Raw genomic sequence first — 15,457 nt, 5'->3', positions numbered from 1 at the left:
TCATTGCAATCTTTGGTCTGAACAAGGCTTTAGGGTTAGACCTGGTTAGTTTAGAGCTACAGTACAATGAACAATAATAAAACTAGGTGGGTGATCTGGGAATTTAATTGCTTGTCTTCCCCATGGTTCATAATGTTCTTTCCAGCTGCGTTTGGTCATTGCCTCTCTCATTTCTCGGAGGGCAGGAAGGTCTATTCAGTCAGCCTGAGAAAAGTAAAAGCAGCTTCCCCACAGACCTCCTCTTCCTCATCATTAAGCCCATCCTTCTATCATCCAACCTCCCCGTCCAGAGTGGACCCCACTCAATGACTCAAGGGGGAACGGAAATCAAAGACCCCTTTAAAGACAAAGCTTATTGAATTAAGCTGAAGCAGACCGGGGCAGCGTAGGCACACATCCGTGATGATGTCATTAGGGCTGATATACACTAGTAAGACAAGTTTCTGTCATCGAGCAGCTAAAGAAACAGATTCTCAACCGTTTTGATCTTATTTTGTCTTGTGAGTACAGACATACCCACTTAGACCCCATATACTTTGCTGTCCGACGAATAGTGAAATAGCAGATGTACAAGCTCACAACACGCCGCGCTGTGATGCACTGTGAGCTTGTGGATCTTCTATTTTCACTGACAATGAGCCAAACGTTCACTTATTATGCTACGGTGCATGTGGTTAAGAATGATCCACGATGCTGTAACGGTAGACAAGGTCTATGAGTGGTATAGTCTTGTCTGCTTCCTCCATGACTGCATGTGGAACTGCTGCCTGCTGTGCGCTTTGGGCTTGAAGTGGTCATGGGTGTGACGCAGTCGTCCTTTGCGGTCGGCACCATGCAGATATTAATTGTTATGACTTATGCCGCAAAATCTCTACCTGTTCCACTTTATTTCTGCCTAGTAGAAGGAACAGTCCGCCAACTCTGTGCGCTTATATATAGAACAGAGATCCCTTGGGTCAGTGCGAACCTCAAATCCTCGGGTGACCATACCAAAACTTTGAAGGGTTGGCCTGCGAAAGCACTTTCTCTTTATTATAAAACAATAAAAGCCTTTCCAGCTCGCTGTTTCCCGTGGATACCACCGTCTTGATATGTGCTTTCCTTGAAGTCTCTCTCTCTCTCTTTCCCCTCTCTCAATCCGTCCATGTGAAGGGCTTAATGCAGAAAACACACGGGCCGGTGCCGCTACTGCTAGCGCTACCGCGGCAACAAGATCATTTGCCATGGTTACGGGACAACTGAGCTTCCTGGATGGCGGAGGCAGGGAGATGAAAGGTGGAGAACTGTGTTCACTACAGGATCAGGACACTATTCAAGCTACTGTAGTTCTATGAATATATGCTGATACACAACATGGCCATGCTCTAATGGCTGCCAGTGATTATCTTCACTTGTTGAAATCCTAAATGCGGACCCTGATAGATATCACATAACAGCAATATATTTAAACATTTTTGATTGTTGTGGATGGGGCAAATGAAGGGGTTGAGCGTCCTACAGGCTGAAGAGGATACAGTCCTACATAATGTAAGCTCAGAAAGGAAGGAATGCTTGTGATTGTTGATGTAGTTTACATGCATACAATACAAGGACATCTTTTAGACCACGTTTCCCGAACACAGACCATTACAACCTTCTGTCAAATAAACCGAGGAACGAAATTTAAATCATCTCCAGGGCCGACATGAGTAATGTTTCCATGCAGATCACCATCAAAACCAAAACTCAACATGCCACGCACAACTTCACTCGTGACATTCTCTGTACCTTTTCTCCTCTCTCCCCGGAGAAACCCTGTTGTCCTTCGTCTCCCTATACAGCGCGGATGGAGACATCATTTCAGAAAAGGCAAGGTGGGCAAAAACAAGCCCACCATTTCAACCAGGGAGAATCAAAAGACTATCAACGGCCCCCGGGGGAAAAAGGAGTGCTCCCACATGACACGAGCGGCGAGCCAGAAACAAGGTCACATAAATCTCCCTCTTTAGAGATGACACCAGGGCCGTTCTGCACGGGCCCTCTATCACGGTGGTCCCCTGGACTGGAGAACCAGCTTGTGGTCTTTTTTGGTGGAAATGAATATTCCATCAATCTTTGGCCAAAGGGGAATTAACCCTCAAATACCTAGAACGCGTCTGAGTCGTGTTAGATTTTAACCACTTTAACCATTATTTTATGCTTTAACTATTGAAAAATAGCAGATATACAAGCTCGGTGCCACGCTGCGAGCTTGTAGATCTGCTATTTTTGAAAAATCGTGAAAATGTGTGCAAGTCTTTGAATATCTTTGACCCGATCTTTAACCCGACTTCTAAATCCTTCCTCTAAACGAGTGGTTCTCAAACTTTTTCATGTCAAGGAACCCCAAAATGACATTTATTTGGCCGCAGAACCCCCATCTCAAAATAGGTTGTTCCAGGGACCACCCAGAAGCAAATATTTGAGTTACAAATGTTCGCTTTTAAATAGATATATTCAAAGACTTGCAAAAGAAATCTAGATTTTTTTAAAATAGCAGATCTACAAGCTCGCAGCGCGGCACTCGGTGCCGCGCTGTGGGCTTGTATATCTGCTATTTTTCAACAGTTAAAGCATTCAATAATTCTATGCCTAAATGGGTTAAAACTGGACAAGGCCGAAGCATGTGGGGTGGGGGGAGAAACTTTTTGAAGTGTGCTGATATCTCGCCCAGACGGGGCAATGGAGCTTTCACTGTGTTGGGTGTACAGTACGTTCACAGATTAAGCCACAGACCTCCGGTTTATTCTAGATAAGGGGGACAACCTGGCAGCAGACGGCACACGCCCTCACTCCCAAATGTTTTCAATGGGAGGCTCCTTTCCCGCGAGGTTGTCAGAGGAGAGAATAATTCATAAAACAGGCAGGTAGAAGAAGAAGAAAAAACACACAACAAAAGAACTAAAGTCCATTGTGGTTCAAGAACAAGAATACTCCCTGCAAAAACATTCCCTGTAGTTAAATATGCAAGATAAAATGTATAGGCTACGCTAAATTAAGTAACCAATAGCACTGCTCTGGACTCAGCTGTATAACTTCCAACAGGTGCATGAAATTACCTTAATTCCTCCGTCTCCCTTCAGTCCCTGTGAGAGAAAACAAATAAAAAAGACATGTTATTAATCTTGTTGTTGTTTTTGTTTGCTGTTGTGTTTGCATAAAACATAAGTAATTGATTACTGATTGCTACAATGTCTGAGAAGCTCAACTCAAAATAAATGTTACTGTAATGTACAGTACCTGAACACAAGACATCTTTTAACCTTTTTTACTTGTCACTAGAGTACACAATATTTTGCACAGTACAATGGTGCTTACTGTATTGTTGCAAATGACTATTTCATAGTCAACCACTAGATGGCACAATATAACCTGCAAGCCTTACAAACTCTGGCCCCATGCACACAGAGCACTTAGAGAGGTTTGACTTTTACCTGACAATGGATTACATTAATGTATAGGTAGGAACAATGAGCTTATCTTCTTGTACATTTTTCGATACAGGCTCTGATGTTTCAAAATTGTCAGAATAAAACAACAGGGATGTGTGGCGGAAAACATACTGTAACATACTGTATTGCACAACAGACAGACTAAAATGTTTTTATGAATGAATCAATGTGGAGCTTGAATACGATTATAAAACAATAATAGGCCCATTTAAATCAATCACTTCCCCTCCCCTGGCAAACTACAGTAGAGTGGAGCGGAGCCATCGTCCTCATAAACCCCACAACGCATACAGGCTTTTCTGGGAGGATTTCGTGGGAAAACGTAGATAGATGGCAGGACTAGCTGAGGTTTAACAGGGCAATAATATGCACAGAAGCTCAGAATAGCAACGTTCTTCCAGTGGCCAGAGCCCCCTGAAATCAATGTATCGTATTAAAACCATACAATGAAAGGGTATTTTCTTTTCTACTATAAAAAGCCCCCACATTATAAATCAGCGATTTTTATATCTGGCATCAGGTAATAATCACTTTAAAAACAGGCATCACGTCATGGATTTATACGGTGCTTTTGTTGTGACAGCAGCAGCCAAACAGTGGGACGTTACTCTGGGGCTGAGACTTTTAGCCTGCCCGCGGGGCCCATGTAGAGGTGACCCTGTGGTCAATGAAGGCAGGCATTTCCTAGCCTCGCAAGCCATTCCGAGTTACGTCATCACCAATGTGCTTCCTTTCTCGGTCTGGTGTCCCTCCCATTGAGCCTCTTTATTAGCAATTTTTTTCTAATTTCCAATCAAAAGGCTGCATTTCAAGCGAACCCGCCTCACACCGCTCCTGATTGGTCGAGCGGCTGCTACAGCTCTCGCATTTTGACAAAAAACATGGCGGACCCCATGTCCGATGCGAGTTCACAAAACGCAAATAAAAGCTGCATTAAGCGAAGTTTTATCTGAAATCAACGGCATCTCATAACTTAAAAACGAACAACAGTTTGCACCTTTGGAATTTCTGTCTGGAAAAGACATCCCAACGATGTTTTGATGCGCTGATGACTACTGACTGGACCTGTCAGTCAAAGTGAGTAACTACGTCATTGCGTAATGCATTGTCTACGGAGGACTCCCAGACTCTCCCCTGGGAGAGTCTGGCTGTTGCGAGGCTAGGCATTTCCCCCGTTTTCAACTGAGAATCCGCTATTTTCGTCGAGTGATGCGGTCGCATGACAAAGTCTGAAATTATTATTAGCCTTTTCTGGCACATCATTTTTATTATTTGACGTTCTCTGGGCTCTGCCTGCCCGCTCCATTCGCTAATAAGTTCTATCTAATGTTCTTTATTTCCTACCTTTTGAAACCCTACAACTCTCTCTCTCGCTCTCTCCCTGTCTGTCTGTCTGTCTGTCTGTCTGTCTCAGCAGTCACGTTGTATGTGATGGCTCGGCTTAGGTCAGATTAGTGCAGAACAGTTGTGAGTGTGTGTGTGTGTGTGTGTGTGTGTGTGTGTGTGTGTGTGTGTGTGTGTGTGTGTGTGTGTGTGTGTGTGTGTGCCTGTGTGTGTGTGTGTGTGTGTGTGTCCGCCAGAGGAAGTCCATTAAGCCATGGAAAAGTGGTGGAGGACAGCCACGAGGAGGCTTTAATGGGCATAGCTTTCTCTGTCCTCTGCCGGCTTCAGCCAAGGTTAGCTCCCAGAATTTGCCACTGGGACCATGTGAGCATGTGACTGTGACTGTGTACGTGTGTGTGCATGTGGTGCTCTTTTGCTTTTGTTTCTTTTAAAGGTAGAAACAAAGGGTTAGGTCAGAGACGGGAAACCAAGGGTCGGGACGGAAGAGATAGATGGGAGACAAGACGGCGGTCGGATTCGAACCTGGGTCTTCGTACTCACGAGAGACCACATTTCTAAAACACTTCTAATAAGGTGTTAGAAGGTTTGATGAGTGGGAGATATTGTGCTATGAGCTTCAGGCAACGCTAGTTGTCAAAATATCTCAACCACTGCAGATGTGCTTATTATATTGTATTAACATACACTACCATACAGATTGATCAGAATACTATGTATGTCCTGAATAAACAAACAATTTATCCCACATGTTTAACCGAGAAATTGAGGGATGGATACAAAATGGATGTCAAGAAAGGCATAGAAAGATACAGTACCTTCAGGCCTTCTGGACCTACAGGACCCACGTCACCTCGATCGCCCTGTGAAGAAAGAGAGAGATGATGACCACACCAACATTGTGAGAGAGAACATGAGGTGGTCAGTTAGAAAGTTGATGATGATGACAAGAAACAGCATAACGAAAATGCAGGAGTAAATTGTATATTTGCTGAGGCCTTGGTTCAAAGTTCAATATATGCCAGGTTGCAGAATGCAGATGTATAATTTCCTTTCACAAATGCCAGGTTATTGCTTACAGACATGTATGAAAAATGTCTGAAACCCATGAACAGATCAAATACCGGTAAGTCATACGAGACAGAGATGAAATATCGTTTCACTATATCCCTGTGTTAATCCAAGCCGATACTTGAAAGCAGATGGACCCCTCTAACCCCCCTATATCTAGTGGCATTGATACATGGTTATTATTTTCCCTTCGTGATGTAAAATCCATCTGTTGCCCAGTAGACAATTTGTAGCTCACGTACTGAAACCATGGCTTTCTGGTCACTGACACACAAGCTACAACACAACACAAGCTACAACACAACACAAGCTACAACACAAGCTATTTTACGTGAATATCTCTCACACAAAAGTTATAATTACACAGACTCACCTTTGGACCTGGTGAACCCGATTCACCCTATAAAGAGAAACCATTATTCATCTTTCACTCATGCTGTTAAATCCTCAGTGTTAATTTAACTCTGAAAGTCTACAAATGGAACCAAATGGACCGTCAAAACCAGTGAAACATGTGCACCATAGTATCATTACACAGACAGGTTCGACAGCACAGTAGACCTAGCAGGTGGCCTGTGTGCTATGTCTTGTATCGGGGGGATCAAAGTTACATTTTCCAACCAGATGGCTTTGGTCCTGCTGTAGGCCAGCTGAGGGAAGGTATTGCTCATTGTTTAAGGTCCCATGAAGTGAGAAACACGGTGGACCTTCAAACCCCTGCTGTGAAATGAACTTGTTTCTTTTTGCTATTTTATCGTTTTCTTTCTTTCGTAAAGAGACAGACGTTTTACAGGACTCTGTTTTTCCATGGCGTGACAATCACAGATTCCTCCTCTCAAATTATCCTTGACAATTAATGCATCATCGGAGGAAATTTGTTTTCTCATTCCAAAAGAAACACAGGGACTACCGATGAGGTCTCTTTCTGCCGTGCAGGTCAGGCCTGTGCATACAGCTGCAGCAATAAAACAGAGGAAACAACTCGACTGCGTCTAATGCCCCTTTATTCATCTCGAGTTAAATCAAAAATCATCATGAGAGTCCACTGAGCTGATGGAGAAAATTCACGATAATTATGTTTGTAAAACACGAGCAATTTGTTTACCTTCATTCCTGGCAGAAGCTACAAAGAGAATAAAGAAGAAAATTAATATCATGCCGATATATTTTCACATGTGTGCAAATCAAGTAAAAATAGAATAAATAGAGGAGGAATGACAAAACTAAAGCTCACCCTCGGGTCTTTTCCTGGTTTGCCTGGTTCACCTGGTTTCCCCTTTATCAAGTAGAACAAAGAAGCTTTATGAGTGAAGACTAAATAAAACAATCAAAATGTCTATTTGGAGCCAGAAGTGGAAATATGCTGCAATTCTGTTTGAGATCGAGTAACAAAAAAGTTATGACGTCCTCTTGACTGCCATACAGGAGGATCTCTAAGTTAAAGGGCAACTTCAGCAATATTTAACGTGAATCCTATTCTTCCGCTGTGAGAAAGATGCAAATACTGCAACGAACGGAACAATTCCCACTGCGTTTACATACTGTATGTCAACAGCATTGTAAAATCGCTGCCTGCCTCCTATGTAACACAACGTATTTCCACAACATTTATGTACATTTTCCTGCACAGAGAGCGCTTGTGAAGCATAGAGGGTAGTGTAATATTCAAATATTCATGTCGTCCTCACAATAGAAAAAACATTATCTTCTTTTCCTTTCGGCTGTTGCCACAGCGAATCATCTGCCTCCATCACATCTTGTCCTCTGCCACCACTTCTCTCACACCAACTAACTTCATGTCCTCTTTCACTACTGTACATCCATAAATCTCCTCTTTGGCCTTCCTCTAGGCCTCTTGCCCGGCAGTTTCAACCTCAGCATCCTTGTAACCGATATACTCACCATCCCTCCTCTCTGTACAAATGTCCAAAGCATCTCCGTGTAGCATCACTGACTTTATCTCCAAAACATCTATGTAACGCGCTCTGTCCCTCTGATGTCCTCCTTCCTGAACCTATCCATCCTTGTTACTCCCAGAGAGAACCTCAGCATTTTATGATTCACATTAAATATCGGTGAAGTTGCCAGTTTCAAGCACATCAGTTTGTATTGCTATCGGCATGGAAATGGAATGGTAGAATGATGACAGTTTTCGTGGAAGACATTGACCCAAGGTTAACAAATCACTGGGCCATTTAAAGTCCAATAGTAGTTCTTGCCTGGGGTTTTGTCAAATTGAATTACAATCGCCATCTACTCTAGACATTCAGGTGCTCTGTATTATGTAAAGCAATGGTTCCTAAACTGTTTAGCTCAAGACCCAAAAGAGAAATTAGACATTTTTCCGGGACCCAAACTAGTGAAAAGAGATCTACTGTAGAAGCTCACAACTCATTGCGCTATTTTCACAACTTCTTAACTTTTTTTCCCCCATTCATTTATGGAAATTATTAGATTTTTGAAATTCTATTTCTTAAATACAAAAAAAAACATACAGTAGGAACATAGGAAATGAAAAATAAGGCGAGCATAAAAATCGCTCCTCGACCCAGACATGGCTTCCGACGCCACTGTTTGGGAAACAGCGATGTAAAGAACTCACCGGCGGGCCACTGCCTCCATTCAAGCCGGCGGGGCCCGGGGGCCCTGGGGGTCCTGGTGGGCCTTGCGCTCCAGGCTCGCCCTGCTGAGAGACCTTGAGTTATAACCTGCCATGCTAGAGCCAGCCGTCCCACTGCAACCCATGCCAACACAACAACCTCAACACTGCACTGCACATACAACAACTGTCTGGAGGAAGAGGTTGCACAGAGAAATGTTAGAGAGGAGCAAGTCAAAGCGTTGTGTTGCCGTTACTTTTTCACTGAGTACCTTGGTTTGGAGAGTGTGGCACTGTGGGTGGGTAAACTGTGGATTCTCCTTGAGGAGGAATAGTGATATCTCAAAGCCATCATCTTGCAGGCTTACAGTATGTTGTCTACTACAGTGTTATATTCGGATTAATGAACAGAATTGTGTAATTTATCCTGCATTTTACCTGACAAGAAACTAATCTCTTTGTGCGATTGCTCTGTGAACTCTCCATTATGAGCCAGACAGAGAACAGGAAATTATCTAAAACTCCAAGCCAAGACTAAACAAATCAAGGTAAATTTCAATGGACACAGGATATGGAGAACTGACACGAACTCGCCTGCAGGCGCAGATCCTGAATCTATGGCTTTAGGAGTTTAATCTCTGATCATACTCCTGGAATTCATCTCACAGACTTAGTAAGACCACTATGTCGCCATGATCTATGATGAAGATCCTAGGTTTATCATGTACTGAATAGACTAGCTTCATCTTCATAAAAAAAAAAAAAAAAAACGTCTTAGGTCTGGATTTATTTCCATTGTCATTTCAATAGAAAGGAACAGTTTGACATGGCATGACATGATTCCACCACAGTATACAATTTATTAGCACATGTGGTCCAACCGAAAAAGAATTTAATAATACAAAGCACTGGCCTTGATCCAAGTTCTCCATAATCACAGTGTAGCTTTATAAAGAGCATACATTTACAGTAGCTCATGCTCAATGTTGCCAAGTCTAACAGTGGGTCTACCCTGAGATAATCCGGAACATATCCGTCCACATCAGATCCATATTTTAGCATTCCCCACTGTGGAACAAAAATTGTGCAGCTATGATTTATGTCGCCGGATACAGGACTTAAATGAACACATTCCTCTATGGCAGTGGTTCTCAACCTGTGGGTCGGGACCCCCAGGGGGGTCCCCAAATGATTAACTTAATGTGAAACATTGTTTTCTCACTCAACAGTAAACAAACCAACATAACTTGTAAGTGTATGGAGGATATCTGCACGACTTTTCAATACCTCTAAAATGACAAATTAAACATTGGCCAAATTGTCAAATATTAGAGGAAGAAATTGTGAAAATAGCCGATCTACATGCTCACAAGCATGATGTAGATCTGCTATTTTCACATTTGAACCGTGTTGTACAAAATCTAATGTCTCAACTCTTAGTGCTCGTCAGGGTGGGGGGGGTCCCCAGTTGAAATATGATTATTTTGGGGGTCGCAGCCTGAAAAGGTTGAGGACCACTGCTCTATGGTACACCCGATTGGATCCACGCAGGGATTTTTTCAAAACACAGCCAACCCAGTTAAGGGTGGTATTTCCTTTTAAGATTCTTTGCTCTACCACAGTGCGCAGCATTGTCTCCAAACAAGGTATTCTGCCCTGGCACAGAGCGGACTGCACACCTGGGGGAAAAACAAGATGAAGGGCGGATGCCAACTCAGGTCTACCTGTGCCAGGAGGCCCTCTCACTAACAGGGTAGGGTGCCCGCTGAGCACATGGCAGGTAAACTGAGGCTCTTTCAGAGCGTCGGAGGTGAAAGTTCACAGTGAAGATCGGGCATTATGCTTGCCAAAACCATGCTCTGATTTGACTTGTATCGAACTGTATTTCCGGCTGTCAAGATACTGCTGAGTGTAATTGATCTGATTGTATTGTTGTCGATTTCTTTTCCATATTTGATCAAAACCGTAGGTTCTTTGGCATAGGAGTTTTGGGTTTGCTAAAACAGGACAGCCATTCACTATACCTCACATTTTTGTCAAATGGCTCTTAGTCTTGAAGAGTGCAATATTTGTATAACTACTACAACTGTATACATTTGTAATAGGCCGTTATAGCCACTGGCCACCTCCACATTGTGCTTAAATCAATAGATGGTTTTATTTATTTTATTGTTAAGGCTGAATCAGGCTTTTGTATAACCAATTAAAAACATACTAACTTCCACATCAAGGCACTGATTCCAGATAAGGTGTAACTTGTCTAGGATAAGGTCTGTCACTAAACAGCAAAATACATTAAGAGTGAAGAAGGAATTAAGTGAAGCGTTACAGAAGTGCCTGATTTATAGTTGCACGGTGGTGTCACGCACTGAAAATCGCCGATCTACAAGCTCACAACAACGCGTCACAGATGCGACCGGCTGTTTTCAGCGTGCGACACAGTGACAAGTATAACTCAGAACTTTAGCGGAGTTTGGCGACGGTCGACGGGCAGTTGGCATCCACAGGACAGAGAGGCACGTGACAGGCTCAGAGAAAAATGTACCTTGAGGCGCTTTAGGATTAGAGGGCTTATTGAGGGCATGTTGCGCACGGTGATAGGTAACATCTGGGGTCACAAAGAAGCACAGGTGGCCAGCGGTGCAAAAAGGTCACAGGGGGTCAAAGGTCACCAGGAGTAGGAGAAGGTGGAGGAGGGAAGAACCAGAAGTGTGTGGGGGGGGGGGGGGGGGGGGGGGGAGAAGGGAAGAAATAGAAAACAATAACATGAGAGTGAAAAGCAAGGAAAATGGCAAGGCAACGGAGAGAAAGAAAGAAAGGATGCTGAAGAAAGAAGAACACGAAGAAGAGTTGCCAGTCCTGCAAACTAGAGGCTACAGTAGGTGAAGGTGGCAAAGGGGAGTGCTGACATACCCGCATACCCAACTCCGTTACTTCACAAGCATGTGTAAGTCATGCACATGTCTCATATACAAGCCTTCAGCCATATTCATCATAATGGGCCTGCACTTATTATATAGACCAGGGGTCTTCAACAGGGGGTCCGGGTCAGAGTTACTACAGGGGGTCCTCCAAAAGCTCACAACGCCTCGCGCTGCGAGGCATTGTGAGCTTGTAGATCGGCTATTTTCTGCAAAGATGTGTGTAGAGTGTAGAGTTTCACTCTGTACTTAGTACAGAGTGAAAGGTCAAGTTTTTTAAGTACTGACAGTTCAAGTGGTTAACTATCTGAAAACATGAATTGACATGATTCCGAAATACACTGATGATTGTGCTGTCAAAAGATGACACTATATGGAATCTAACAGGTTGTGGGGGTCCCTGCTTTATCTCTCTCTCAGCTAAGGGGTCCTTGGCCTGAAAACGTTGAAGACCCCTGATATAGACTGTGTATTATGTATATATTTGTATTTATTATTTCTTTGCACCAACTCCCCTCATCAACGACACTCTGGGGCCCCTAGATTGCAGCTGAGCAGAGATCAGGTGGGATTCAGTCTTGCCACAAAGAGAGTACAGTACAGCAGTAGCTACAGCACAGTACACATCCAGACTTACTGTGGCCAACTGTCCAACACAGGGCTGTACAATACGCCGCTTCTGTTGAGATGACCAGCATTGTCAGATACAAGTTAGAGAGGGAGGTTAAAGGGTAAAGGTACGATCCCACCGACATCCACATGTCCCAGTTGACACAGGCTACTGGAGCGAGCTGTGTGCAACTTGCCTACTTTTTTTTTACACACGGTACATATTTCCATCTTGATTTTTAACAAAAGGAGAATGCTCCTCCTCATTGTGATTCAATAGGATGATTATTATCCAAAGAATATATATACATACATATATAAAAGAATATGACTTTAAATATTGACTTGTTAAACAGAAAAATACTGATTATATAGTAATGTATCGTTGTTGTCGGGTGGAAACCTTGTATGTCCAAAACCGTTTGTTTTGTATTTGTCATTTTTTAAATGATTTAAACTAGTGAAAACAGCGATCTACAAGCACACGTTGTGTTTCACTACTTTTCTCCGACACCCTTGTGTGATGAAGCAGGGCTTTACTTTGCGAGAAAATGTACAAATTTGAAACTTGGAGATACAAGGTTTCTGCCCGACAGTGACGATATGACAAGGAAATATATACAGCATGTGGTGTATGAGTAAAGGGGAGGAAATGGACTAAAAGTAGGCAAGTGTGCTGCTACAGTCGTGTCTAACCCCACCGTTTTCAGCGATCCACCACATCTGCCCCCATGCTGTGATATAGTGTGTTACCACTGACACCACCAGCTCACAAGATCATCGCTTTTATTGCCTTACCCACATTAACACTTAGCGTCCCAAATCTGGGGCGGAGATTCTGCAAAAATAGCAGACGTACAAGCTCACAATGCTTGTAGACGGGCCATTTTCGGTGAAGAGATAAGGTGTACAGGGGAAAAAAAGGAGCGTACCAGGTATAGAGCCCTGGGGGACCCCGGTCAACTTTATGTGGTTAAGATAGCCTGACAACATTAGCACCATAGGTAAGGTACCCAATGTCAAAGCTCTCGTTTTTAAAAAAAACCAGTGAAAGGCTGTTTTATTTCTGTTCTCAAAGAGGCCCAGCTGAAGTTAACGGGATTACAGCGTCAAATTAGCGTCAGATTGTTTCGTTAGAAACCAAAACCTCCTCACTGCACGACACGTTGCTACTGTAGGTTGGGAGGCCAGTGACATTGATTGACTGACACTTTCTTTTGGGGGGGGGGGGGGAGGGGGGTGGAGAGCAGAGGGTTGAGGAGCACCTGGGTATTTCGGAGCACTGGCTCTCTTTGCGGCACGACTGTGTGGAGACCACTTTGGAGGATGCGGGGGTGTTTTGAGGGCACCCACAAACCTTCAACATCACCAGAGCCTGACTGGAGCGCAAGGCAGCCAGGGTTTTCAGAGGGAGTTCTTGCACAGAGACGCCCTGCATACCAGGTAAGGGGTCAGTTTTTAAACTCGATGACATTTTAACTTTTACACAGCAGCGCTAATGGTGATCTTCTTGATCTAATGAGTGTAGATCTAATGATGGGTCAGTCGTGACTTAAGATCACTTTCGTCATCAGAACATTTAAATCAACCCAGCGGGTGCTGCTACAAACAAACATGCATGCACGCAAAACCACGCCAAGCCCACATACACCTCCTTGTCTCCCCTAAACAACCACATCTTCGTACATCAAGAACTTGCGTGGAATTGCCCACCAACAGGGGACCTCCCGTGCAGATTGCTGCAGGAGACTCCAAGAAGTGTATAAAATTAATTAAACACACGCACATCAAGGAAGGGGGAGGGCACCAGCACAGGTTGAAGACTTTGGAACAGGCTCAAAGCATTCTGAGTTCCACTTCCGCTGAACTCCACATTCTGAACTGCATGTTTATCTAACCAAAAAGCATTTGGTGGCAGGAGATGCATATCAGAGCATGAGGAATTATCGACGACTCGTTTCAACATGGACGGTTATTCCACAGAGCTTTGATACAAAGTTTGACAGTGTAACAAAAACGTTTATGAAAACGTTGCTCTTAACATCTCCACAGCAGCCGGTAAATAGCCGGGAGTTCGGATTACACTGGAAATGGACTTAGTTATCTGAAAAATCCCCCAGTACACACAGGAGACTCTTATTCTTGGCACCCCCACATACAGGACCTTATCACATCTGAGTGTATGCTCCAGCAAGCAGCCTGTAATTGCCTTGTTTTCTCTCAAGCAGCCAAGCCCCAGAGACGCTGGGACGGACGATCTGCATCACGCGGACGCCTGTTTGCATTTTATGCATGTGCTACCTATCACAGAGTCCAGGGACGTGCTGGGCCCCTGATTCAGCCCGGGAAAAAGAGTTGGAGAGGCCATCTCTCTCTATAGCGCTGCTGCTACTCAAAGATTTGCCATTTCAGATCATGACAAGTGACAAGCCAGTGGGCCAATTACATGAGTTATATTTCGTCGTTGTCGGGTGGAAACCTTGTATGTCTAAAACCGTTTGTTTTGTATTTATCATTTAAAAAATGATTTAAACTAGTGAAAACAGCCGATCTACAAGCACACAACGCCTCGCAACGCGAGGCGTTGTGTGCTTGTAGATCTGCTGTTTTCACTACTTTTGTGCAACGGCCTTGTATGATGAAGCAGGGCTTTGCTTTGTGAAAAAATGTACAAATTTGAAACTTGGAGATACAAGGTTTCTGTCCGACAGTGACGATTTACTTTGTTGGCCGCCCAGCCCCCAAAATGGAATGAAGGCCAACATTTTATTTTTATTTTTTTCCTAATGGCCGGCCTGGTCCGGCCGGGAATGAACCGGCCGTTCGGGAGTTGTCCCACTTTTCCCAATGGCCCAGCACGTCCCTGACAGAGTCGTTTGTCTAAAGCCCTGCTTCTTTTTTCTCCTGCTCCTCTTTCAAGTTCTCTCGTCTCCTCTGTTATTACACTAGGTTCACCACTGCCCATATGTCTGGACCTGTGAAAGATAAGTTGCTATATAGGAGAACACAGTAGTAGTGTTATTCTAATGTCAATTACCATCTAATGCACGGCTACTGTGAGGAAAAAGAAAAACAATTACATCTCACACTTTAAATAAAAAAACAGACTTCTAAAATAAGATGAACGAACATGTACTGTATACAACTTGGATGAATGTACTGTAGGATATCTCCTTACCCGGTGCGTATAGTCTCCACAGACGCCCTGGAGAAAACACAAACACAGGAATGGATCTGAGAAAATAAATCTGCAGTAATAGTCAGGCCTTTAAATGAACACTATTCACCTCAGCAGCCAACTTTTGGTCAGATTTAGTTGGGGATTTGGTTAAGCTTGTCAAGTCTATAATCGCCTTAATCAGGATATAAATTTGGGTACAATCACAGTGTAGTCTATCTTGTTTTTACTGTAGAAATTGAAATGGCTGGTGAAATGCTTTAGTCAG

At 43.6% G+C, this 15,457-nt stretch overlaps 1 protein-coding gene across 6 annotated transcripts in view; it reads right to left on the bottom strand.

Annotated features, from left to right (window-relative positions):
• The window catches only part of col13a1 (collagen, type XIII, alpha 1), a 54,674-nt gene that overhangs the window by 24,216 nt on the left and 15,001 nt on the right, over positions 1-15,457 (bottom strand). For 3 of the 6 annotated variants that reach the window (XM_080740494.1, XM_080740496.1, XM_080740498.1), the window contains exons 10-18: positions 15,190-15,216; positions 12,040-12,081; positions 8,485-8,568; positions 7,117-7,158; positions 6,988-7,005; positions 6,256-6,282; positions 5,630-5,674; positions 3,078-3,104; positions 1,768-1,812 (exon numbers count right to left, since the gene is read on the bottom strand). In XM_080740494.1, coding sequence (XP_080596620.1) covers positions 1,768-1,812; positions 3,078-3,104; positions 5,630-5,674; positions 6,256-6,282; positions 6,988-7,005; positions 7,117-7,158; positions 8,485-8,568; positions 12,040-12,081; positions 15,190-15,216 — 357 coding nt within the window. The remainder of the gene's footprint in view (positions 1-1,767; positions 1,813-3,077; positions 3,105-5,629; positions 5,675-6,255; positions 6,283-6,987; positions 7,006-7,116; positions 7,159-8,484; positions 8,569-12,039; positions 12,082-15,189; positions 15,217-15,457) is intronic. The other 3 variants (XM_080740497.1, XM_080740495.1, XM_080740499.1) reach the window with 3 other exon arrangements.

Source organism: Nannobrachium achirus (assembly GCF_963921795.1).
Source record: "Nannobrachium achirus genome assembly, chromosome: 13".
Lineage (NCBI taxonomy): Eukaryota > Metazoa > Chordata > Actinopteri > Myctophiformes > Myctophidae > Nannobrachium > Nannobrachium achirus.
The sequence above is the reverse complement of the archived record's forward strand: the minus strand, read 5'-3'. Positions and strand labels throughout refer to the sequence as shown.